Here is a 25223-nt window from a genome sequence, read left to right on the forward strand (position 1 = left end):
CTTAATGTAAATTCCAAAGCACCTGTTATATAATAGCTACATAGATGGACACATACATGGCACTAGTGTGCTTGGAGCCGATAGCCTCTTAAATTTACAATTACAAATTCACAATTATTGTTTTGAGATTCAGCTTTTATTAGGGAGCTCCCCTAAATCCCTTGTTTAGAAAGATACAGGATATTAATACTTGTGACGAGTATCCGTCAGCCATGTGGGTGCGTGCATTCGCTGCTGAGTGACAGGCAGGAGATCGAGACGGAGGTTGAGGTTGATACACACTGCAGGCGAACAGGATTTATGTACATATCAACACACTGAACAGCTCACGTGACACTACCAGCAATGGTTGCGCAGAGTACATAGAACATAATGTAAGAATACTTTGGTAGGATCTACAATCTCTGAACTAACCTCTGTTCAATAATAAACAAATGCTGCTGACAAGATTGATCATGGTGGATATGCAAAGGATTACTGTACCACTGTACTGTAGGCACTTAGTAAATCATAGTAGTGCTGTTTTTTCATGAACTCAAGATCAGTTATGGAAGTCAGGAGTGCTAGGTCAATTAATATCATCATCAAGCACCCATCTGCCCCCCCCCCCCCCCCCCCTTCCAAATTTTACCTTTGATTTTAGAGATTTGACCGCTTTAACAATACCAAATTAAAGTAATACACACAGCTTTGAATTCTTGGGATGATTTATTTTTATTTCTTGGCACACCTTACAAATTCTAACTACTTGTCAAATTGGACTAAAGGCTATATTTAAAAAAAAAAATCAATATATATTTATAATTAATATTTTTTCTACTGAACTCAATGATTAATTGTACCCCTTCTGTCTAAGTGTCAGCTCAAGCACCACTTTACAATTTTCACTCTATTGAATGGCAGTTCCAATAAAATGGACAATAATCTGATTAACATTTGTTTTAATGAATGGGTTGAAAACCCCTGCCCTAACCTAGTCCGAGCAGCACTTCCAAAGTGATTTGACCACAAAACTAAATACAGTATGAAGCTCTAGCACCACACTGTGGTTGTTATGAAAAGTGCACATCCACACCCTTCCAATTATACTTTCATTGCGAATATACTGAAGATGCTTTACTTAGTTTTCAAATATAACTTAACATGCAACACTGGGCAATATAACTTAGTTCAGCTGAATAAAAATAAGCTTGGTTTGGCTATTCTTAGCACATGTACTTATACAGAATGTGGATTTTGGTCATTTACCTTTTTCCAGGATAGCAAGTGACATGTACTGTATATTCCCAATGTACATACTAAATACAATTTCAATGCTGGAAATAGCTTTGTATTTGGGATAATATATTTAATTATTTTTAAGCCAATTGGCTGTTTGACCATATTTCCAATCCTGAAGATTCTAGTCTTTCAAGTAAAATTAGAATAATTAACCAGGGCCTCGTCAACACAGCACAGCACACATTGAAATACATAAATACAACTTGCCTCACATTCCATGAAGCTCTGGGTAGCAAATCTTTTCACATATTAGTTGTGCTACTCTGTCACCCTTTTTAACTGGAGGGACCAAAAAAAAAAAAGCAACTTCCACTTTAAAAGAACCAGTAGATAAAGCAAAAAAAAAAAATCAAAAAAAAAAGTCTAAAAAAAAAAAGATAATTGACCATTTTATTGTTCAACAATAGTTTTGGAGCCAAACTTAAGTGCGCCATTAAAACTAGAATCAACCTCATCCCTGAGAAGCTTCACAGATTGATCAAGATACCATTAATATCACTCTATAAAGAGTTATATTTTAAAGTTATTTAGATGCATATTTAAGCTATATAGATTATGGGGGGGGGGGGGGTTGATGACTTGCCTTCAAAACTTTCTTTACTGAAGTTGAAGAGCACAACACCAACATTTCCTCTGTAATCTTCATCAACAACACCAGCTGTAAATTAAGATAAATAAATGTTACTATAAAAAATGTCTGTAGAACTGTGAACTATACTGTTAACACAGTAACTGTGCCTTCAGAACACAAATACTGTTACCAAGCTTTTACAGACCATTAACTACAGGAATGTTTGACCTTGGAGGATAAATATACAACCCCCCCAAACAGACAATCACAAGGCAAATTAAATTGCTCTAATGGCAGCCACACATACTGGTAATGAGGCATTTAGGCTTTGAGAACTGAGCAACCCAGGATGTGGAGGAGGGGGGACTTAATGTTAGCAAATTTGAGTTTAGTAATGAGAGAATTAATGAGTTGCAAGTTTCTATTCACATATATATGTATACGACACTGCATATAAAAATAAAATGATTAAAAAAAAATATACCTCCAACGTCTATAAAATATTTTGCTGCTAATCCAGACCTTGGAGCTAGAGAAAAAAAAAAAGATATCAAATTAAATGATTAATCCACAAAGGACAATTTATACAGAACTACAAGCATGAATTTCGCGCAAAAGTAATAGAGTTATGGTTAATCCAACAATGTGCCGCTCAATTCTACTCACCTACTCTTCCGTAGTAACCAGAAGGGAGAGCGATCTGAATGTCAGTTTTCACGATGGCTTTATCCAGAGCGGGAATTACATAGTCGTAAGCACTAAAACAAACAACGAAAGAGTATGCATGGGTTATAATATCTACGGTAAAATGTACAAATATTCACATTTGTATGAAGCCTTTGTTTCTCTTAGCATTTCAGTTCGAGAAAAGTAATACATGCTTAAATAAATATACTTGACAATACAAAGAAGTTCATCATTTTTATGAAAATGTACTAATATAGCCACGTTTCAAAACTATTTTGCAGGGAGATAAATCGCCATATGTGAGCATGACAAAAAGTTAATACAGCTTACTGTAGCCATACACTAACCTGTACAAATCATAGCCTGCCGCTTTTGTAGACCCTCTTGTTGGAGAGGTAGCATGCTCAGAAAGTCTGGCAAATTTCAACAGCATTGTCCCCTCAGGATGCATTCCCTTCAGCCTTTTTGCAGGCGAGGTGCCGGTAATTTCTGTTACTCGAGAGCAGGGCATTTAAAACAGAAATGAAGCCTTAATTCAGATAAATTAATTACCAGTGTTTAATTCTGGCCTGTGTACCCTGCACTCCCTTCTAGTTAGCACCCGCCAAATCAACTGAATTGGTATTTGTACTTCGCGCCACATACACCTCGCCCCCTTTTTAAAAAAAAATAAAAATAAAGTTTTATTCAAAATAAACTATAAAACACTCCTAATAAAACTAGAACGGCTAGAATTAAAAGTACTTTATGGTGTCTATATATATTTTACGAATTAATTGACAAAGTGGTCGCCATGACTACAGAGAACGCGCTTTAAAAAAAAAAAAAATTCTGTATCACATTTCCTCTCAGGAGAGGAAGAGGAGAAACCAGCTGCGTGCCGTGCGCGGTTTACGTTTTGTTTGCAGATGTTTAAATTCATAGTAAAGCAGTATTCCGACATTACACTGCGTAACTGATAGTGGTATAACTAACACAAAGTATTTACATACAAAGTAACTGGTAGTAAAGCATGCTTAATTGATGCAGTCAATATTTATCTAATCTCTACGTTACCTTTGCATTTCCCGTTCCCTCTGGGCATTTTCATTTTCGAACAATATTGATGTAGAAATGTTTTGCTCCGAAGTAATGGTGATTTAAATATATGACAGTTTAGGAAAAAATCTCTACAGAGGTAAAGATGTTTACAGACAAGAGCCATTTTGTTATGCTATTTGGGTTGTGCTACTGAAATGGCTGTACGATTTCCTTTCTGCGTGCAGACCCAATTAATCAATGCTGGCTTGCACTGAGTGTCGAAAAAAAAAACTGATTTGCGTTTATAACGTTACGTTTTTCCATAAGGACACGCGCTTCTTTTATGCACATTTCTGCAAATCATGTCTTTTAAATACAATTATACATACATGAACACAGGTAAGCTGAATTGAATGAATATAATAATTTTAAGATGAGTATCACTGTTGTCAGTATTCTCCAAACCCACCTGAGTCAGGTACCAGATACGGTACAACAGCATCTTCAATTACAATTTAACAATTTTCTTCAATGTTTCAGTATGTGGATTGTGCCCCACCCTTTACAGCTGTACTTGCCCTATTTCTTTGTATGATGGCATCAGAATGATAAAGATCTCTTAATTTAGATAATGTAAGATAATAACATTCAAATTATTTAAATCCAGTTGGCTCCAAGGAAAAATATCTATAAATAATATGTGTTTTTATTTTTAAAAATACGTAGTGTTTTGTTGAAAGAATACATTATCATTTCATGTTAAAGTGGTGCCTCCTTTGACCTACATGAAATGCAATATGTTGCTAACTACAGCTGTAATTTAAGATAATCATTTGTGGTAAAATTACTGAGTGACTGGTTAAAAAGTCAGAAGTACAGAAAAATACAACAAATCACCAATAATTTATGGTAATGAATGTCCGTGCCAAAGTTTCTTTCGTCACAGGTCTATAATCTGCCTTGAAGCCACTGATCGAGTATCCCCGTTTAGTTTGGAAGATGCAGCATTGATAGCTTTGTTAATACATGTTTAATGTGGATTATATGGAAAGTTAGCAAGCTTATTAATGTAATACTAGAATAATCAGCTATATTCCATCTTTTTTTTTTGTTTATAGACCTTGACTCACAAACTAAATTCCCTTATTACCCTTATATCGTTCTTCTGTTGTTCGCTATTAATTAAACTACGTTCTTGCAACAGTTTGTTAAAAAACTAAACTAAATAACCGCACCATTTGAGTTAAGATGTTGCACAATGTAGCTTTTTTTATATTCCACTAAAATTGAATAATCATGAAGCTTTTTAATCACCTGTGGGTTTTTTTCGCCCAAACTTGTATATAAAAGCAGCTGTACTATAATGTTATAGAATAATCTAAAATGAGTCTGTACAACTATAGGTGAATAACCAGGTGAAGCTTAAATGCAAATACAGTAAACACATCCTTCAGCCAGATAACCTGTACAAGTAAGGGCTGGGCATGATGGAAAATAAAAAAACAAAACAAAAAAAAACGACTGAGAATTAAGCAAAACAACACATGCAAATGTAATATATGAAATGTTTATTACTCATACATAATTGCAAGCATCTGAAAAGGTACAGTACATCATAGTCATAATATGCCATCCAATGTAATGCAACAATTAATCATTTCAGTCCTGGCAAGACCTCAAGGTCCAGCATTATCTTAGCACTGTGTTAACATATGCTGTGGTGGAAAATCATGCTGGAGCCTCACCTAGTTTGAGGTACTGTATAGATATATGTACAAATTATTTATTTATTTATTTATTTATTTATTTTTATTCAAGTTCCATTCTCATGTATATTCAATAAAGGAGTTTTATTCTTAAGATTAGTCATAAATAATTCAGGACTGATAGGGTTAAATAAAATTAAAAATCTATCTCTATCTCTCTCTCTCTCTCTCTCTCTCTCTCTCTCTCTCTCTCTCTCTCTCTATCTATTCTATATATATATATATATATATATATATATCATATATATATATTATATATTATTATTTGGTATGAAGTATTTAAAGTATTTAAAAATCACACTGCAGAAATATTATTGAAAGAAATGTTGCACAACGTGGCTTGGCATATTTGAAGCCAATTTTTTTATTTACATTGATTTTATAAGTTATGTCTGGACATGATTTGAGGAGGAATATTACAAGGAATAAAAACCAGGCTTAAAGCAAATGTTAGTTCAAATGGAACAAAGTCATCTTTGCAGCACCAGAGTTTTTTTTTGGTTTTTTTGTTGACAATTTAGTTTTCAATACAGTGCATAAAACAGGCTTATCACTAGATGGCAGTAGATGCCAGTTGTTCACTTTGTTGTCGGAATTATTTTTTTTATTATTACAGCTGATTAGATTTTGTTTTAAAAAGAGTACAGGAAAAGCAGGTATTTGTCTAAATGTGTTGTGCATTTGTTAAGAATAGAATGTCAGCACACTCTTGTGATTGCCTCTGACCAGCATGATAGGAGGCAGGTTCTTTGTAAGAATTTCCAGCCAGGCCATATACAGGTAATCAGAGACAGCCCCCTTTCTTGCTATAGGCAAGCTCCTGGAAATAGAAGACAATTATGTGTTACCATAGTTTTTACAAAGGTTAAGTAGCTTCAAACGTAAGTCATCTTTCCATGACCTTAACTGTTCCTCTAATATGTCATTTAATTAGATGTTTTCTAAATCAGAATCCAAATGGTGTTGTTTGGGTGGTATGTGGGAAATGAGGGGGCTATTGGTTTCTGCAGAAACAGATATTGACAGGTCGAATCTGATTCAGATAGACTTTATAAAAGTGATATGAGCTATGTATGTAAACGTCATGAAAAGGAGTTGGAAAAGTTTAAAAAAAATAAATACAATGACATTTAAACCTACTTATACTTTTAAAAGAGGCCATGACAAAAGGACCCATAGTTTCTTTACATGACATACATTTATATTGAATTAAGAAAAACACATGGGCGCTGAGCATCTGTTGAGACCTGTTTTTAAGCAGTAAAAAGGATGCTTTTTAAAATCTGTATTTTATTTATCTTTAAAATATTGTTCTTTATAAAATAAGTTGCAAGTTGTTGAATAAACTTTCTTTAAAGTGGCAATGGAAGGCCAGTGCTCATTACTGATGGCAAGTCAAAGCAAACCTGTTGCTGTTATAAATGCTTTAATAAACATCCATTCAGGAACAGTATTAAATGGTGTAAAATTACACCTCTTGCTGTATATACATCAAAAGTGGTATGCAAATAGTCCTTCGGGTCCTGTAATATTTATTTTGACTGAATGTCTGCTTCTCCGTTTTGACCATAAAGTTTATAAGCCCACTCTGTGACTGTACTTACATAATGATGAGGTTAGCTGCTCTGGAGTTCTCCTGTAACAGTTCATTGAGGCGAACCTGCCGGCGATTCTGTATTGAAAAAAAAAAGGTATTGTTGCAATGGTTACAATAAACTACATTTACAAATCGTTATTCATTAGACAGTGGTTTACCTTTTCCTTGCACAATTCCAGCTCTGCATCCGTGATTTTCCAAGGGCTTTCCTTCTTCAGCATGTCAGCTGTTGCAGGATCTTTGGAGCATTCATGGAGACAATAGGGTTCAATCATTTCTTCAAAGAATTTCCAGCTGCAAAATTAAGGTATACAAATGCATTTTATAACTGAAGTGGCCCCCACAGAGTCTGAAACATTAAAAAAAATATATTTTTTGTCATCATAAACTGTGGATACTTTTAGTTTATACCTCTCATATTGTAAAACACATTCTTATACATGCCTATTTATAGATCCCCAAAATGATATACAATGATGTTATTGTATCAAATCTCACAGTCTTGGAATATTGTTCATATATTTTATGTAGAAAATAAGAACGATAGTCAGGAGATCTGATTCATTTCTGTACACTATAAAGTAGCCCACATGCTAACACTTTAACAGTATACAGGGTAGTTATTACAAAACAAGTGTCAAAATTGTCCCATGTAACCCCAGCTTACAGTAATGTATTTTACAAATATTATAATGCTAGATGAGGCAATTCATTGGAGGTAGAATGCAAGGTAGAGCTCTGCAGCAGGTGTGGTTCCGTTTTGTTTGGTCATTTGAAGGTGATTTTTTTGTTAGCATAATTCACTAGTATCTTACCTCTCCTTGGTTGGTTTAGTGTTGATGTCTCCGACAACATAAAGGTCAACAAACTGTATTCTGAATTTGTTCAGGAGTGAAATCATTCTAGGAGAAAATGACAAGAATAGTTAAAATGTGAAGCTTCTGGTATTGACTGACCTGTATATATTGCTCAGAAACATTTCAAACAATTACTTAGTCATATTTTAGCATAATCCTGTTCCATCTTATCTCTTATGGCTGCTCCAATGGTCTTAAGGATGAATAAATATTTGAAACTGCGTAAAGGCATACAACATAACTACAATTACATTCTGTAAAACAAAACAAACAAGCAAATAAAAAAAACATTAGCCAGCAGCTAAGACCATTTTTATTTATCTAGCTACCAGCACATTTGTATTCTGTTTTAATTTAAATAATATACATTATAACTTAATGGATATTTTGTATTAGTCAGTAACTCTTTCCTCCAGCTAATTCAAGCCTAAATTAAGTTATGAAAATGAAACCTACAGCAGGCCTGCTGGTATTATATATTACAGTATTGCAAAATGAAATATTTAGTCAATGTCAAACTTCCATACATGAACCACCCCGAACTGAACAAAGCATATAAAGATTTCTCAATTTAATTCCAATAATACCGTGGCACCAGCTTTACCAAATCCTTACAAGTTTGGTAACCCAAAGCTGATATGATAATATGATACTGATAGTAAAAGTTTGTTGCGTACGCTGCTTTGTCTTCATCAATACGATTAGCCTTTCCACCCATAAAGACCCTAATCTTGCAGTCTTTCCACTTCTTTCTTGTTGTTAGGATGTAGGGGATCAGCAGTGTTAAGCCTGAAATAGCAGAAATAATTACTATAGCCAACTGGTTAGCTGTCTTTTATAATAAAAAAAAAACTAAACAGAAACATGTGTTATATTACAAGTTTATATTGATAATTCTGTATGCCACTCATCAGACATTCAGTAGAGATGATATCACATTTGATTTATGTGTAGATGCTTTCGGGGGTGTGGATGTTCCTGGAGTTTAGCTGTGGAAGAATTGACAACGTGCCAGAGCCCACTTGTATATATGATCCTTGCAAAGGAGTATAAATGTGATTGATTGAAGATATTATACAGATAGGGTTTTATTTTACAAGCACACTGACAATTTAATGTTTCAGCACAATTACCTTTATCGGAGAATACAGAACACTGTTATCTATGTCCAGTAATTCAGACCTTTTCGAATCAGACTACTGTTACATCCTCTTGCGACCCCAGATGTGTGTAGAAGACTTTTTGTATTGTACGGTGTACTTACTGTGTGGCATAACAATCTGGGGATGCTGGGATACATGGTATTCATGCTATTTCATTTTTGGTATTGTACTAGAAAATATATGTTTGCTGTATAGCAATTTAAAAGCATAATTTTCCTCCTATACAGTTATTCTGCTGGAAGCAAATGCAAGTCTTGGCATAAAGGTATTAAACTATCAATGATGAATCTTATGAAGGTACTTTATTGTTGATACAGAGATAACCACGAAATCAATAAAGTGCATAACTAATAAGATAATTGTGTGTAACAGAATACTTGACTCAGCTATTCGCTTTAGCAGAGTACACAAAGCTCAGCTAATTTTAAAAAATAAATTAGTCTTAAAAATAGTTCTCAAATGAATGAGTGCTACCAGTTCATACCATTGTCCTATAAATCACAGACAGATGGGCAATGAGAATCCCAATTTCATCTATGTAGTGTAACCTGTTTGTAGTCAATTAACCGGTTTAAGAAGTCTCAAAACTTCTTGTTAGCAAAACCCGGTGTTTGTGAATAAAAGATTGGATCTTAAACGTTCCCTACCTGTTTTGTGAAACTTTCTGAAGACTGCAAGTTTTAAAATCCTTATCTTTAAAAAGGATTTGTTTTTTTGACAAAAAGGGTTACAGAATTCTTTCCGAATCATAAAATAGTTTAAAATCACAGCCATGGTGGAAGATTGTTATAGGATATAGTTCAGCTCTTACCGCCATCATCAAACAGCCACCACACATCAATGGTGCCTTTGCCTTGCTTCTTTTTGAACTGGGTGCTTGCCTCCATAAGCCTTTGGTTAATGTCTCCCACAGGCATTGATTGAGCTGACTTCATGGTGTTCTCTATATAAAAAAAGAAAATGTACAGTAAAGACAGACAACCAATCTATTCTGGTGGTGTTCGAGAGATTGTTGTAATAAGCATATGTAGCTGGAGGATAAACAAAGACATTGGGCTCCATTCAGTTGATCTGAACAGCAGCAGATCGAAATACAGACAGCATTTTAAACAATTAAAATTGGGTCCTCTCTTGTGTCTTTAATAAAAACAATACAAACGATCACATGTGCTTCTATAGATTATGGTATCTTAACCTTAATACACAAATAAACATATTTTAAACATAGAAACAATAACAGTATGTGTATCTGGGCATTATTTGTCCACAAGCTAAACTGAGGAAGCTGCCATTGATTAGCTTAGGAGAAATGAAGCTCTTTGTCATTTTCTTAGAGCCAGGCTAAGCTGATATCTTTCGATCACTGTAAATGCAGTGTACCTCAAAGATCCCTAAAAGTTCCCAAAGTACCACTGACGATCATCTGTAAAACAGGGAATAAGCTGCACCAAGATGTTGCATCTCACTCAGCTTGACATAACATAGATTTCTCTTAATGTGGGACTAGGCATAACTATTGTGTTTTAGGTGTTGTGTCCTCCTGTCTGATTATTTTAGCCAATACAGGTAAACAATCCACTCGACCATCTTCATACGGTCAATAATTAAATAAGGGATATATTGGACACTCTTCATAGTAAGCCAGACCCTTTCCTTTAAATTAAATTAATCTACATGATTTGTCTATAGCAGAAACAGTATTATGTAGAACATTGTATTAAATGTGCCATTAAAAAAAAAGGTTAAGTGATTTTTGTTTTAGATTTTCTAAATGTAGACTTGCTTCCAAAAAAGATAAATTCATTACTGGCTTCATTCGTCGTTTGTCAGCGTCTGGAGATGAAATTGAAGGCCACAAAATTGTCTCCCTACTGTATTCTTGTATTAGACTTTCAATGAGCAAGCCAAGATAAGAGAAGCTAGACAGCTCTCTCCTGAGACACACTTTTGAGTTCTAAAAGGCTCGCAGGCAACACTACTGCATGCTATCTTTTACAAAGCTGCAGTGCAGAGCATTAACAATTACCAGTGAACCTGCTGAGTGCCATACCTCGTTGACACTGTCAGTCTTTTGGAAAGGGAATTCAAATGACAAAACCATCTGCTGTTGGCTCCATCTGGGCAAACCATATGTGAAGGATGATTACAGTAAATGAGTAAGTATCTCCAGCTGCATTGTCCTATTGTACAGGAGAATGTGGCTTCAAACCCTGGTCATAGAACTAACACTCGCATATCATAAGTTTAATGGCCATTTAAGTGAAGTCAATACCACAAAACTGGCACAAACACTGGCTTGTATTGTTTGTGTTTTAAGTACCTTTTGATTCTGGCTTAGACATTTTAAACTTGCTGGCTTTGTTGAACAGGCCACGGATCCCATGCTTTCCCTCTTTTAACTCCTCCTCATCAATGGCAGCCTCGAGTGCCTGCCGCTCCAGCTCCAGCCTCTCCAGCTCCTCTGCAATAAAGACATTCAGCATATAATCAGTATTACAAAACAACACCACAGGGACTGAAAACCACTGGAGTATAAACGCATGATTAAACTGAATAAAAGGGCAGTGGTATAACATGGCAAAACGTGTTCCAGTCTACACAGGTCTTCATTCAAGGAATTTTCAGGATAAAAATATGTGAGGTGGTTACATTTCTTGTTTATCATAACATAGCACGCTTACTTCCTTGTTATTTATGTTATTCTTTTAAAATCCCCTCAATAATAAAAATTCAAACCAGGTGTATACAGTGCAGAAATGTTTTTTTTTTTTTTTTTTAATTATTATTATTTATTTAGTTACGCTATTTCAGATATCGCCATTTAGAATTGATGTCACCATATACTGTACACAATTAGTTGGTAACCTAATTCTTCATGACCCAGACAAAGCAGTAAAGCACTTCCCTCATTTGCATATAATTAATAAAAATAGGATGATACATTCTCACACTATGTTGAGGTATTCAAAACAAATGAAGAACAGAACAAATGTGATATATTTAATAACATCTTGCTGGATTATAATCTTTTAATTGAGAATATTTTCATCAACCTAGATTTGAAATATAGACTTGCTGCTGGCATTTTTTTTAAAAATGAGGAATCTCCAGCAGATGCAGATAAACTTTATTATATCATACTATACCTGACTGCAGACGGGCACCTACCTTGCACCTGCAGAACCTGAGAGATGTCAAACCCTTGGCTGATCCTTACCATCACCACTCCATACTCGAAATCAAATGAATCGCTGAAAAACAGACAAAACACATATTTCATTCAACACTGTGGCAAACTCACCCACTTGAAAAAAAAAATCAAAAGAAATGAGGACTTACTGTAAAACACCAACATAGTTCTCTATATCCTTGGGTCTGGAATCTCTCCAGTCTCTTTTGAATCCAATCACCAATGTATTAGGCTTCATGCGACCCACGCCTGAAGCCTAATAAACAAAAACATACAATGATTGATATATATATATATATATATATATATATATATATATATATATATATATATATATATATATACACACACACACACACACACACACACACACACACACACACACACATATGAATGTAATCATGAAACTACCAGCCAAACTGGAATTAAATTATGCTGGGAAGTAAAGAAAAGCCAAGCCCCTCTGATATCACACTGTGCAGAACAGATTACGTTACAGGCCGAGGAGAAGATCATTCATAATTGCAGACATATGTGATCATATAATTTCTCTAGCCTCTGCGTTGGTTCAGATTATTACAAAGGAAATACAATTACAAACACTCTCCAAAATGAAGAGAATGCTTGAGTCTGTGAAACAACATTCATTTGAATGCTATTCATTGATTCACAATAAATATGAATATAAAGCTTTACGGCTATTTATTTTCAGAATGTGGAACCATGTCAGCGTACTTGAAGAAGACTCCTAACTCCCTCGCGGAAGTTATCACAGGCCACTGCTGCATAGAAAGCTTTCCTTTTTTTGTTGTTCAGCCAGGTCTGGTTCTTCTCCATGGAACTGTTCATTTCTTTCACCGTCTGTATTCGCGGCCCCTGTTTATGATACACAAAAGTGAAAAATAAACAATAAATACATTCAGTAGAATGTTGCAGTAAAGCTAATAATAGTTCAACTTAATAATATGTACATGTGTTTTCTTATTTTCTTGATAAAGAATGACCCTGGAATTATTATTTCAGTTTTTAGTATACAACAAGGATAGGTTAGCTACGATAGGCTACTGCAGACTGGCTTTACATTAATACATTAGTGGGGAAATCACACAAACTTCTATCACACAACATTCTCTTTGCAGTATTCCATACATTTACTTACTTGTTTGCTGATGTGGCTAATAAAAAACATTTTTCTGTAGGTCATATAATTTATATAACTGTACTAGTACTCATAAAGTTGTCAATATACTGAGTATAAAGTCAACTTGTGGATCAAAACAATTATAACCTAGAGTCAAATGCGCAGAACAAAAGGGCAGTCAAAAAAAAAAAAAAAAAAGTAAATACCCAGACTAAGAAATGACAAAAAAAAAAAAACCCATTGAAAATGTAAACATGAGGGGTACATCTTTGGAAACTGTCAGAAATTCACCTCTATGGTTTCTGACCTTGAACCGCTAATCCGAATTTAAACCCCCAGGTTTCCTTATACAGTACATTGCCGGACTGACTTTCAAATTACATTGAAAAGCCTTTTATTGATACCGTCCTTGTTGAACAATTAATCAAGATCCTATTATTTAGAATTTGATTTATGAGAATGTCTTAAAGATATGACGTAACAAAATAAGTACATTTGGATCCGGTTCAAGCTTTTAAATTAAAAATGTTCTTGAACCTTTTCAAAGACATAACAAGAGTCTATTAATTTAACTAAAAATGTTTTACTTCTGTTGTATTTTCTAGACTTGTGTCTGACAAATTGACAATAACTACAGAATATATCTGTTTTTTGTTTTTTATTTAGGATGATTTGCAAAGGACACTTACAACAAACACTTTGCTGGTGATGCAGAGCCCATAGTTCTTGGTGAATGAATGGGCAATATCAAGCAGAGCCGGTCTAGTCTTTGGATCTCCTGTCAACACAATACACTGCGGTCTGAAAAACATAAAGGTCCAGATATTAGAAGAACACAGCCCTTCAGATATGTCACCCATACACCCTGACAAGGGCAGTAGCAGTTCTTTATTGAGCATCTTAAATGCTCAATTCCTACCTGAAGTTTTTCACGTGGTCGTCCACCGCCGTTAAAACAAGTGCATCATTCAGCGCATTAACAAAAGTAATAGCCTGGGAGGATGAGCCCCAGTTCACATCTATTAGAAACAAGTACACAGTTAGCACAACTTGACACAGCAAAACAATCTATCATGCATAATGAAGATCAATACACATCTCTACTTGTGATCACAAGTGTGCAGGATGTATATATTTTAAACATTTAAATATGAATTCTAAACTTAATCACTTATTTATATATATATATATATATATATATATATATATATATATATATATATATATATATATATATATATAATATATTCTTTTACAGCCTACTTGTGTGAACAAAACTTGAAAAACAGGTTTTAATATGGCTACTGCCCTTTTGAAAAATGTGTTATAATACTGTATATATTATATTGGACTGTGAACATTATATTATAAAAAATGTTCAATGATTCAGTGCTATGATATTTTTACTACAGCATACTAACTAAACAGCATCTCACCTGGCTTCTTGACCGTTACATAAATATAGAGGAGGATCTCAATGGCATAGGTGATCAAAGCCGCCCACCAGTTGATGACAAACATCACCCCACAGCACAGCATGGCTCCAAACAGCGACACCCACATATTGTAATACTTATAAGCCGGTCTCCAACCTGTAGGACACGTGGTAGATCATGTGATACAAATATCGGAATTCTAAAATCATTTAAAGATAATATTTTACATAAATAAAACAAGACAAATGTATGTTTTGTAATGAGACCAATACCACCCCCTCACCATTTTCACTTTCCACTTTCCATCCCGAAGGCATTCTTTAGGATAACTACTTTTCAATGGGATAGTTTTCTTTCTAACATACTAAATATAATTTTTTTTTAGATTACAATACAAACCTGGTGATTTGGCATAGGAAGCATGGAAGCAGGAGAAGTTGATGAGGGCATATGAAGCCAAGAAGAAGTTGGAGATGATGGGAGCAATTGTGTTCAGTTCAGCTAAAGACATAATAATAATAAAAAAACAACATATGACACAGTATGTTTTTTTTTTTTTTAAGGAAGATTAAATATATCCACAGTAAATGTATTCCAATATATGACATGTAAAATGTAATGTTAAAAAGTAATACTTTATTCTAGCTGGTATTTTAATCTGTAATTCTATGGGCTCTATTAGTCACAGTTGTCACAGTTATTGTGCTCTTCGGAGTCCTTATATTTCTGAGTTGTTTCTTGCTGTTTTTTCAGTTCTATTTATAGTAAACAATATCTTTGATCAAATACAGGGTCATATATATATATATATATATATATATATATATATATATATATATATATATATATATATATATTAAAAGGTACATTTAAAAACCCAAACTCTTACCAATCAGAATAAATGCAACAGCAATAACGAAGGTCAGAACATATCCTCTGAGAGGCTCGTTGTTCTTGCCGTGACCTTTAGCAAAGAAGTGGAGTGCCTTGTAGATGTTGTCTTTGCAAAGAGCCTACATGTAAAAAAAAAAACAACTAATCAGAACCACAGATAAATCTTGCTATCTCAAAATGAATTTATTTATTTTTTTGCATTGCAGCTTGGCTGACCTGAAACACCTTTGGTGCACTAACGAGTGAAGCCAAGGCTGAGGACAGGGTAGCGGAAAAAATCCCTGCAGTTATAAGAGGACCAAATCCAGATACCATACTCATCACCTAGAGCAGCAGGGAGACAGAGAAGGTCAGTATATAAACTCTCTACTCTCGGGCTTCAAAGATAGACTCACCAGATGAGCTAAAGGAGCAGCTCCATCTGCGAAAGGATATCAGAGGTGGTCTTATAAGAGAGAGAAATCTCCAAATTGAAAAGTTCTAACAGAATCTGGTCTTAATAGGCTTTATAAGTATTAGCCTGGTCTTGCTTTATGCTTTAAAGGTAGAAGTAAAAGTTTCAAATATTTAGAACATTTTGAAATGATAGTAAAAAGTATAAAGTGGAATCATTTGTAAACCACCTTATTTTGTTCATAATGTTTTTTTTTGTTTTTTTTGTTACCTGGAAGTTGTTCATCAGACCAAAGTCACAATGTTCAGTCTTGCAAGATGAAAAGTCATATCCCAGAGAACAGGCTGCTGAGCCATTACAGGTCATCCCAGGGGTAATGGTGTCATTAAGACAGCCAGTCGCATCTCGCACTACAGTGGCAGCTACATAAGGACCAAGCAGAAGGATGAGAGATGTATTAACCCTAAAGTAAGTCTCTGAGCAAGCCTCAGCAAGGTGGAATTTCTGTAAAGAGGCCATATAAAATGACCATGAGGGTGCACTGGGGTGTGCACAAGTAATTTCTATCTGCCTGAAACTTTATTTGAATGCAATAGTAATCATACTTGTATTATAAAATCTTAACAGACCTACACATATTCTAAAAACATTTTCTGAATGATTATGCACTAAAGAGACTTATACTTACATACGCAAATACCAACAGCAAGGTAGGTCATGGTTGTTATGAAAATAGCCAACATTGTTCCTTTGGGGATAGCGGCTTGTGGATCCTTAAATGTAAAAAAAAAAAAAAAGGTTAAAACTGGAAATGGAAGAACATGATTATGATTATAGGATATATTATAAAAATAGCCAGTTCTGTCTTATGAAATGTGGAAGGTCAAAATGTAGGTGGTGATTGCATCTTCTATACAATTTTTGAAAATGTTTTATTCAAGCTAAATTTGCTATCTAGTACAGTAATTTCTAACGCTAGATAAGGCACTGTATAAACTTACCTCTAAATCACCAGAGATGTTGGCTCCGGCAAGAATGCCTGTAGCTGCTGGGAAGAAGATGGCAAAAACAGAAAAGAAGCCTTCTCCATCTCTAAAGTCGGGTCCAAAGTTTTCTGCAAATATAGAGCCTGCAGGAAAAATCCACTTATTTCAGATGAGAAGTCCAGAAGGGAACATCTTAATGCCCATATTAAAGCAGGGTTATGAGTTTTAGGGCTGTGTAGGATCCACTGCTCTTTTGAACTTTTGATCATTAAAATAGGCCCCATTCTTGTACACTCAATAAACCATCCTATCAGTGTAATGACTGCAGTTTGACTGACCAGGTATTTAAACAATGCACATTGCCTGTGGATTATACAATAGTTTACAGAAGGAGTTTTTGCATTACTGTTAGCACTTCATACATAGTACTAATTCATGTAGTATTTAAACATCATATTTCCATTATGTGATCTATACATTTTTTCACCCATTCCCAGGGATGTTTTCAGATACGTATCACACTGCATTCTCATACAACATTAGCTGTTTGAGCTTTGAAATGCTGAGCACTTGATGTGCACTGTCACAACACTATTGTGCCCTTGACAGAAACAAATGTTATATGTACTAACCGTCATAATTATAAAATCCTCTGGCTTTCTTATCTTCGTTGGTGGGGATGACTGTTCCAACAAAGAAGTTAAAAATAGCGATCAGCAGAATTACCAGTAGAAGAACCTGAGCCTGGTATTAAAAAAAAGAAAATACATCTCAGGAACAAGGAACCAAAGAAACAAGGGCTTGAGGATGAGTACATTCTGAGACCTAAAAGAAGTTTGAAGATTAAGAGCACGATAGGTAGGGAAAGCAAATAAAAGAGAGCTCTCACCATCAGGGTGATAACAAGATCATTAGGGGCTTTAGAAATTGTGTCAAGGTGACAAAGAAGATGTATAGGAGGTATTTATACAGATAATAAAATGCATGGCAAGCAAAACTTATTATAGTGAAATAAAAATGACTTTCTGACTTATAAAGGGTCGAATTGGAAATCTAGACTGGGGCCTAGGCAATTACTGGTAATGAAAGTTATTGGAAGAAATATGTGCAGATATTACAGTGGCCAAGATCAAGGAAGCTGGGTTGTCACTTAAGAATAGTAAGCCTGTTGGATCAGACAACCTTCTCAGTGAGTTCCAATAATATGTCTGCTTATGATTCATTTTCTAGTATACTACAATTACTTACATTCACATTAAGTAATCAAAGAGATACATGTACTGAGGTGCCAAATGTTTTATAGGAAAACTATTCAGTCTTTTTTTTTTATACAGTACCACCCAAAAAGTTTCAGAAACGGACACATTTTAAATAGGTTTTCACAGATTGTGGGCACCCTAATATGAACAGACACAGTTATTAGAAGTATGGTATTATGCATACCATTTGTGGGTTAGTGTATTATAATATTGCATATTGTACTAAAATAAAGAAATATTATGAGCTCAAGCTGTAATTGAGTTATAATCCCTAAGGCTCTGTAGACAGCAGACATTTTCTCATAGAAAAAAAAAAAAAACTTAAAATGTTCAATGTAAGGTAAAACTAAAAGAAACTAAGTCAAAGTCATTTCTTAAACCCCTTTTCCCAGTCGAAAGTTTAATCAATTGATCCCTTATTCAGACAAACAGTATAGGCTAACCAGACAGTCACATACTATTTAAGCATGTTTAAAAAACTTTATTTTGCACAAGCCCTAAGTTTGTGAATTTGTCTATGAGGGAAAAATACAGATTATCTTTAAAATTTGAATGACTTGCAAGGTAACTTCAAAAGAACAAAACGGTTCCAGTTCTGTAGTGGTTCCAAAGTTTAAAATGAAATAGGAGTGTACCTTTGCCTCCCACTCCATTCCAGCTAAAGAGATCCCAAGTAGCAAAACCACTGTAATGCATCCAACGATTCTGATATCATTTGTCACGTCCACCATCAATGCATCACTTTCCTGAAAAATAGCAATAATATACACTATGAAGGATTCATCAGGTTCTTGAGTGTTGAAATACAGGACCATATTTTTTTCTGGTAAGTAAGAAATATAAGCTGTAATTGCATAGGAAGCAATGCATTATATATTTGCTATCAAAATGCACACGTATGCAGTAAATAATGTGAACAATGTTCACAATAATGCAGAATTTGTTTTTTAGATAAAAATAAAATATTGCTTTATATTTTCTGACAAACTGATGAAACCGGTATCTCAAATATGTATCTTTTGTGTTCTCTCCATTTACTCTACCATGCTTTTTTTTTTTATTTACCCAAATTAATTGTTCCTAATTATAAGCCGAGACACATAAGCCATGCATTTTGTAATGTTTAAACTTACCTTAAGAAGGTCCACAACGGTCTCAGCGAACCCCACGACATACATGGCCACAGCCACTGCATTTGCAAATGCAAAAATCAAACCTATAGACCCACCAAACTCAGGTCCTAGACTTCTGGATATGAGATAATAAGCACCCCCTGTAAAAAGACCAAATACAATCCATTTTTACTTTTTCAAACATGTCAAGATATATACTGTTTGAGGTTCAAAATAAATAAAGTATTAATTCTATTATGTAGCACCAAATTTTATTATTACTGTATCTTATTAATCATTAAGGATTAATAACTTTACTTAACTTTTTCAATTTTTGCTAAAACTATGAAGTGCATTCCTTTAGTCAATGGACAGGCAACTTTATCTATCAGTAACATTGAGATTATTACATAGTATAATCATGCAGTATCAGTGACAGTATATTATGCTTTGTTCAAGTTTTAAGTTAAAATGCTCTATTCAAATGTTGTCAGACCGCTGCGACCTACATACCAATCTAGAGGACTGAAGATCACTAGGCATCACCCGACTGATTTTCTTACCCTCTAACCCCACAAGTGTAAATACCAATGCGGCACTCCTTGTGGGTCCCAAGCCTAGACTGGCCACTTAGTGCACTTCAAGTGGCAGTGCTTTTACTGGAAGAGTCACTTTTATACCCACTTAGAAAATTAATATGCAGTACATTACCTCCTCTGACAACTCCATTGGTGCAAATAGCAGACATAGATAAACCTGTTAGGGTAGTGACTACCACGCTTAAGCCAATGACGATGACTCCCAGACCTGAAAAAATCAAAAGTGTTTCAAATGAAAAAGTCCCCTCATTCATGGAGTATGAGGTGCACAGACATGCCCTGGTCTCCATCGTGCCACTGGGATACCTGTTCTAAGGTAAAATGCTCCCTCGTCATGCTGTGGAAGGAATACATCATTTCTCCTTGTTGATAGTGGGGACTTGCTATGCTCCTGTTGGAATCCAAAGAACCTGAGAAAGATACCAGCTGATGTCTTTGACCTGGAAAACAACTGTCTTCATTTTGGTCTGAGAAAGAGGTGATGACTCCTGAAAATCCTTTCTTTTTCTTTTCTTCAGAAAGGTAGCCCGGCTTTGCTGTTGAAATGCACTCACAAGAAATCAAGTAAAAAAGTTGGTATAGTACCGTACCTGTACATTATTCCACTTCTATTAGATTTTAATACCTCGGGAAAGCTTGACTTTATACTCACTTTACTGTTCTAAAGTAAAACAAAAATTCAGAGAGGACCTCCAAGTATTGCAAGAATCCACGCTAAATATATTACCTCCACTGACACATCCATTAGTGGAAATGGCTGAGGTTGACAACCCTGTAATTGAAGTTACCATGGTAGCCAGAAGAACAATAATAACTCCAAGACCTGTCAGTGATGAAGTAAGAGATAAACAGTTACAATCTTAATGATTTTGGGGCATCCTTTTTTTCTTTCTCAACAGCTTCTGTAAGCCTTACTATAAGTTAAATATTTTTAGGCTACTCCTGTAGAAAATTAAAATAGGAAATGTTACTAGCTGTATCAATTAAACGGGCAGTAGCACAGTGGATGGCTCTGGACTAGGATTATAAAAAGGATGATAATGAGGGTTTTTTTGGTGTAAAAGGCTGAAAAACTTCACTTGGAATTTAATGAAATTTTCTGTCATTACAACTGTAATGTACTTTATTGTAATTTTAAGAGAACAGTCAATGGAGGGTAAATATGTAATATAAAAAGAGTTAATCATTTTTTGCTCACATTGTCCAAGTTCACAGCACTTAAATTAGTTAATTTGCCTATGCCTTAAGCTATTAGTGCACTTACAGCTTACTTTAAAAACAAAGTAATTAATGGTCACCAAGTAGACCGTTTAGAGAACTAATTGTGCACAGAAGCCTAGAGCAATGCGGTGGAGAAATCCGAAATGTCCAATACCAGCTTGCACCCTCTGGCTCTAAACAGTGATTAGATATGCATCATTAAAATCGTTTAGAGCTATTTTGTCAGGAACAGTAAGCCAAATAAGCCACATGCATAAATAATCTACAATGTTCACGAAAACATGTAATTATACCACTAAATAGCACCTTATTCTTTAACCAACCTCCAAGGTTAAGAAACATTAAATAACGGCTTAGGGGTCACTTATTTGCAGAGTACTTTATAATTACCCAGAGAGTGAAGCACATTGAGAAAATTTCATAATTAACAGGACATACCCAGCTTTATTTGGGTCTGGCTGGATCTCTGGTCAGTGAGCCACTCTACCTACACCAACAACCCAGCAAACGCTTTCTGAAATTCAACGATTACTAAAATCCTGTTGTTTTATTTTTCATGAGTCTGTAAGTAAGGTTCTTTCACCTGAGTTCAGGAGTTGCTTTTCAGTTCTAGCTGCCAGTCATAGATACATGTAACATAGGCTAGACCACCAGTGTCTTTAAAGATTTTTTGTTTTGTTGGCAGTATACTGCCGTGCATAAGACACTTTAGCTGATATACCCTACATTACATATGTCTATGGCAGTCAAGCTGAGAAGCTCCAGAACTCACAGTCACAGCCATGTAACACTTACTTTCCTAAAAAATAAGTTTAAAACATAACATTTCAGTAATTGCAATAAGAACCGTTACAATCATTGCAAACATTATACAAAAATCTAAGGGAGCAGGGTTTACATAAGTGTAGGCCACCACTATGGCTACCCTTTTAGAGCAATTCTTACAGTATTTATAGGTTGATTAATACATTTCCAGAATTAGATTATTTAAATAATACCTTTGTTATTTCATTTTATAGTACCATGAATATAAAATCACATTTGGAATTGGTATCATCATTAACCAATTAATTTGCATGTATTCAAATATAAATCTGTTTAAACATGAATAATTACCTATACCAGCTTGGCCGAAAATCCATGAGAGACGAATAAAGAGCATCACTCCCCAGATGTTCAGCATACATCTTACCTAGATTGCATAAATTAGGAAAAGACACAGTGGAACTAAATGTATACGACAAGAGATCAGTGTTTCAACTTGCAATAGTTATTTGATTAATATGTGTAGGCAAGTTAAAAAAAAAAGAAAAGGGTAGCCTAGCCATCTTGTTAGAAACAGCCTCAACTCATGATTAGATTATAGCTATTTATATGTCAATGTTTAATATGTCCGCTGATGATGCTGACACTGCTGATTAGTGATACTCCCATGCTCTCCTCTTGAATCTTGACTCTGATACTCTGGCAATTTGCCCAAAACGGACATATATCTGCTTCCTAGATGTTGTAGTGCTAATTTTAGTAAATATTGAATGCACCAGACATGGAAGGAAGTCTATCCTCCCCAGGCTTCATGCACTTCTTGAGATTTTGAGATTGAGAGGCTCACCTTTTCCTAATGTTTTTGAGGCTCAGTTAATTTTTTTTTTAAAACACAACAAGGTGTATTTTTACTCACCAACACTCCCTTCACCCAGCCGAACTTCACAAATCCACCTTGGGTTTCTTCCTTCTTTGCCGCTTCTTCATCTGCTGGCCCTACATCCCTACTGACTGCCCCATCTGGACAACTTGGGGCTGCAGCTGCAACATTCTAGAGTAATAAAAGGGTTTTTGAATGACGGATTTTTTCAGGTACTACTTCTCTTTCTAAACAGTGTACAGTAAGCCAAATATTACTAAATATTCTACAATTGTGGTAGAATAAAGGCCTGTGATTGAGCTGGGTTATGAGTTTAAGGGTAGTGCCATTTAAATGTATTTGGATCATGAACTCTGTAATGTCTATTGCTGTAGCAAATGTGATCCAACACTTTTGAGTATTCAATAACCTGTTGTGTTTACAATCTAAGTCAAAAGCCAACATTTTTTTAATTCAATACATTCTGTGTTGCCGGGCAGATCCTTATTTTGTATTTGGTACAAGTAGCTTTTTTTAAAACAGTAAAAGGATCAAAAATACCAATGCTGATTTAATGATTGAGCCCTGTCTTGAACGTATAGTGTGTCTCACCAGAAATACATCGAATAATACATTCAAGAAGGTTTGTTCAAGTATGAAGATAATACAGTGAAGTTCAATTCTAATTAGGATTTTTTTTTTGGACAAATATTAAAGACTAATGTGAAAAATCAACTAAACCACTTCAACCTTTGATTTAATGTGAGTTTTCACACCACATTATCACAAATTGTCCCATAAAAAAGCAATCAATATCCATGCTTAAGGGGATAATTATTCATTTACTAAGAGTTCCTTTTGTTAGCTACATTACCATGGAGAGTGGTGAATATGGAGTCTATCTATTGATCAGTCCTTATGACTGTAAGTATTGACCAATATGACCCATTAAATGCATTACAGTTTAAGATGCTCACTTTGTTAGAATTTATCGTATTAGATCTAAATATATATATATATATATATCATAAAAGTCCATTTATATATAATAATTGTCTTTATATAGCAACTTTCAAAGTAGACAACCATCACAAAGCGCTTTACAAGATACGAGACTAGGGTGTGTGAACTATGCATCAGTTGCAGAGTCACTTACAACAACGTCTCACCCGAAAGATCGCACACAAGGAGGTTAAGTGACTTGCTCAGGGTCACACAATGAATCAATGGCTGAGCTGAGATTAGAACCAGGGTTATAAGCCTGTTTCTTTAACCACTGAACCACACAGCCTCCTATATATATTTATAGCACTTTTATATTGTCTTTTATTATGCCCTAAACTTCAGCACTTGCTTTTGGTGAAAGGAAAAACTGTTTATAGTATAAAATAGATTAAAGCCAATTAACCTTCTAAGTTGCTTGTCACAAGTTGTGCAACACTAACAATTTCATTTTTTACAGCAATACAGTACCTCTATTGTGTTCACTTTAACAGCATTTATGTATTTTGTTTACATGCACTTCAATTGACTTTTACTGTTATATCTCAACATTGTGCCATTTCTGCTTAATTGTGTAATTTCTGCTTAATTTTGTAGAAAAGAACCCCCCCCTCCCCAATTAAAATGACATTACTTTAATAAGGTACTCACTTTTTTGAATACTTCATGAAGATCTTCCAGGGTTGGCCTGGCGATTTTGTCTCCACTGACACTGCCTGTGTTCCGGTAGAAGTCAATCCTGGGCACTGGGTCCATGGTGTTGTGACCAAATGTTTGCAGATAATAGGGATTGGAAATGGTGTCATAAGGATGGAATCCACCCTCATTGTGAATGATGCTGTTGTATACAGCTCTGTCATCAGGTCTGAAACTTATCCTGTGCCCACTTCTCCCATCTGCAAATGATGTTTCTTCATAATGTGGAGGGGCATCACTGGTTTCTTGAAAAGCTGCATTTGTGTCATGGTTGTCGGTCACTCTGTTAACATGAAATCGTGTGGGACTCTGATGATTTCCATCCATTACTAAATTTGTGTTTAAATTTATCTTTCTCAATTGATGTACAGATGCGATCTCTCTCTCTCTCTCTCTCTCTCTCTCTCTCTCTCTCTCTCTCTCTCTCTATATATTATGATATATATATATATATAATATATATATATATATTTATATAATTTACGTTGCCTACTTCAGACACTCCCTAGCTCACTGCAACGTTTATCTAGAAGACAACATCTTGATCCTATACGTATTTAAGATTTGGTATTGTGTTCTGTGCCAGCCTCTCCTAGACTTCAGTCAGTAGTCGTCTCCTTAAAATGTTTTAGAATAGGGAGCCAAGGTTATTCAACAGCTGTCTTTTATAGTATCCAGAGGTCCCTGTATAAGGAGATTTTGGAAAATACCATTGGTGCACACCCAA

General features: G+C 34.9%; 2 protein-coding genes across 3 annotated transcripts; both read right to left on the reverse strand.

Moving 5' to 3' along the window:
• Nucleotides 1-1454: 1454 nt before the first annotated feature.
• On the reverse strand, nt 1455-3795 carry LOC121294840 (deoxyuridine 5'-triphosphate nucleotidohydrolase, mitochondrial-like). 2 transcript variants are annotated; one of them, XM_041218962.1, is made up of 6 exons: nt 3596-3795; nt 2887-3028; nt 2519-2610; nt 2337-2381; nt 1865-1939; nt 1455-1560 (listed from the first exon to the last, which is right to left on the reverse strand). In XM_041218962.1, the coding sequence occupies exons 1-6, from the start codon at nt 3741-3743 to the stop codon at nt 1490-1492; spliced, it is 573 nt and encodes a 190-aa protein (XP_041074896.1). In that variant the 5' UTR covers nt 3744-3795; the 3' UTR covers nt 1455-1489. The 2 variants fall into 2 exon arrangements, with proteins under 2 accessions (XP_041074896.1, XP_041074898.1); XM_041218964.1 differs by lacking the exon at nt 3596-3795 and having other exon boundaries at nt 2887-3568.
• A 2186-nt stretch (nt 3796-5981) lies between these two features.
• LOC121294777 (solute carrier family 12 member 1-like) lies at nt 5982-24571 on the reverse strand. The gene is given in 26 exon segments (XM_041218855.1): nt 5982-6145; nt 6930-6997; nt 7081-7216; nt 7738-7824; nt 8457-8568; nt 9754-9885; nt 11459-11491; nt 12015-12193; nt 12282-12388; nt 12868-13008; nt 13963-14074; nt 14193-14292; nt 14710-14865; nt 15109-15210; nt 15599-15722; nt 15820-15927; nt 16268-16419; nt 16686-16770; nt 16999-17126; nt 17616-17727; nt 18878-18988; nt 19376-19515; nt 20681-20776; nt 22291-22366; nt 22856-22974; nt 24448-24571. Coding segments are annotated over 26 exon segments (2961 nt in total). The 5' UTR covers nt 24557-24571; the 3' UTR covers nt 5982-6009.
• Between the last annotated feature and the right edge of the window lie 652 nt (nt 24572-25223).

This window comes from Polyodon spathula, chromosome 19 (genome assembly GCF_017654505.1).
Source record: "Polyodon spathula isolate WHYD16114869_AA chromosome 19, ASM1765450v1, whole genome shotgun sequence".
NCBI classification, from domain to species: Eukaryota; Metazoa; Chordata; class Actinopteri; order Acipenseriformes; family Polyodontidae; genus Polyodon; species Polyodon spathula.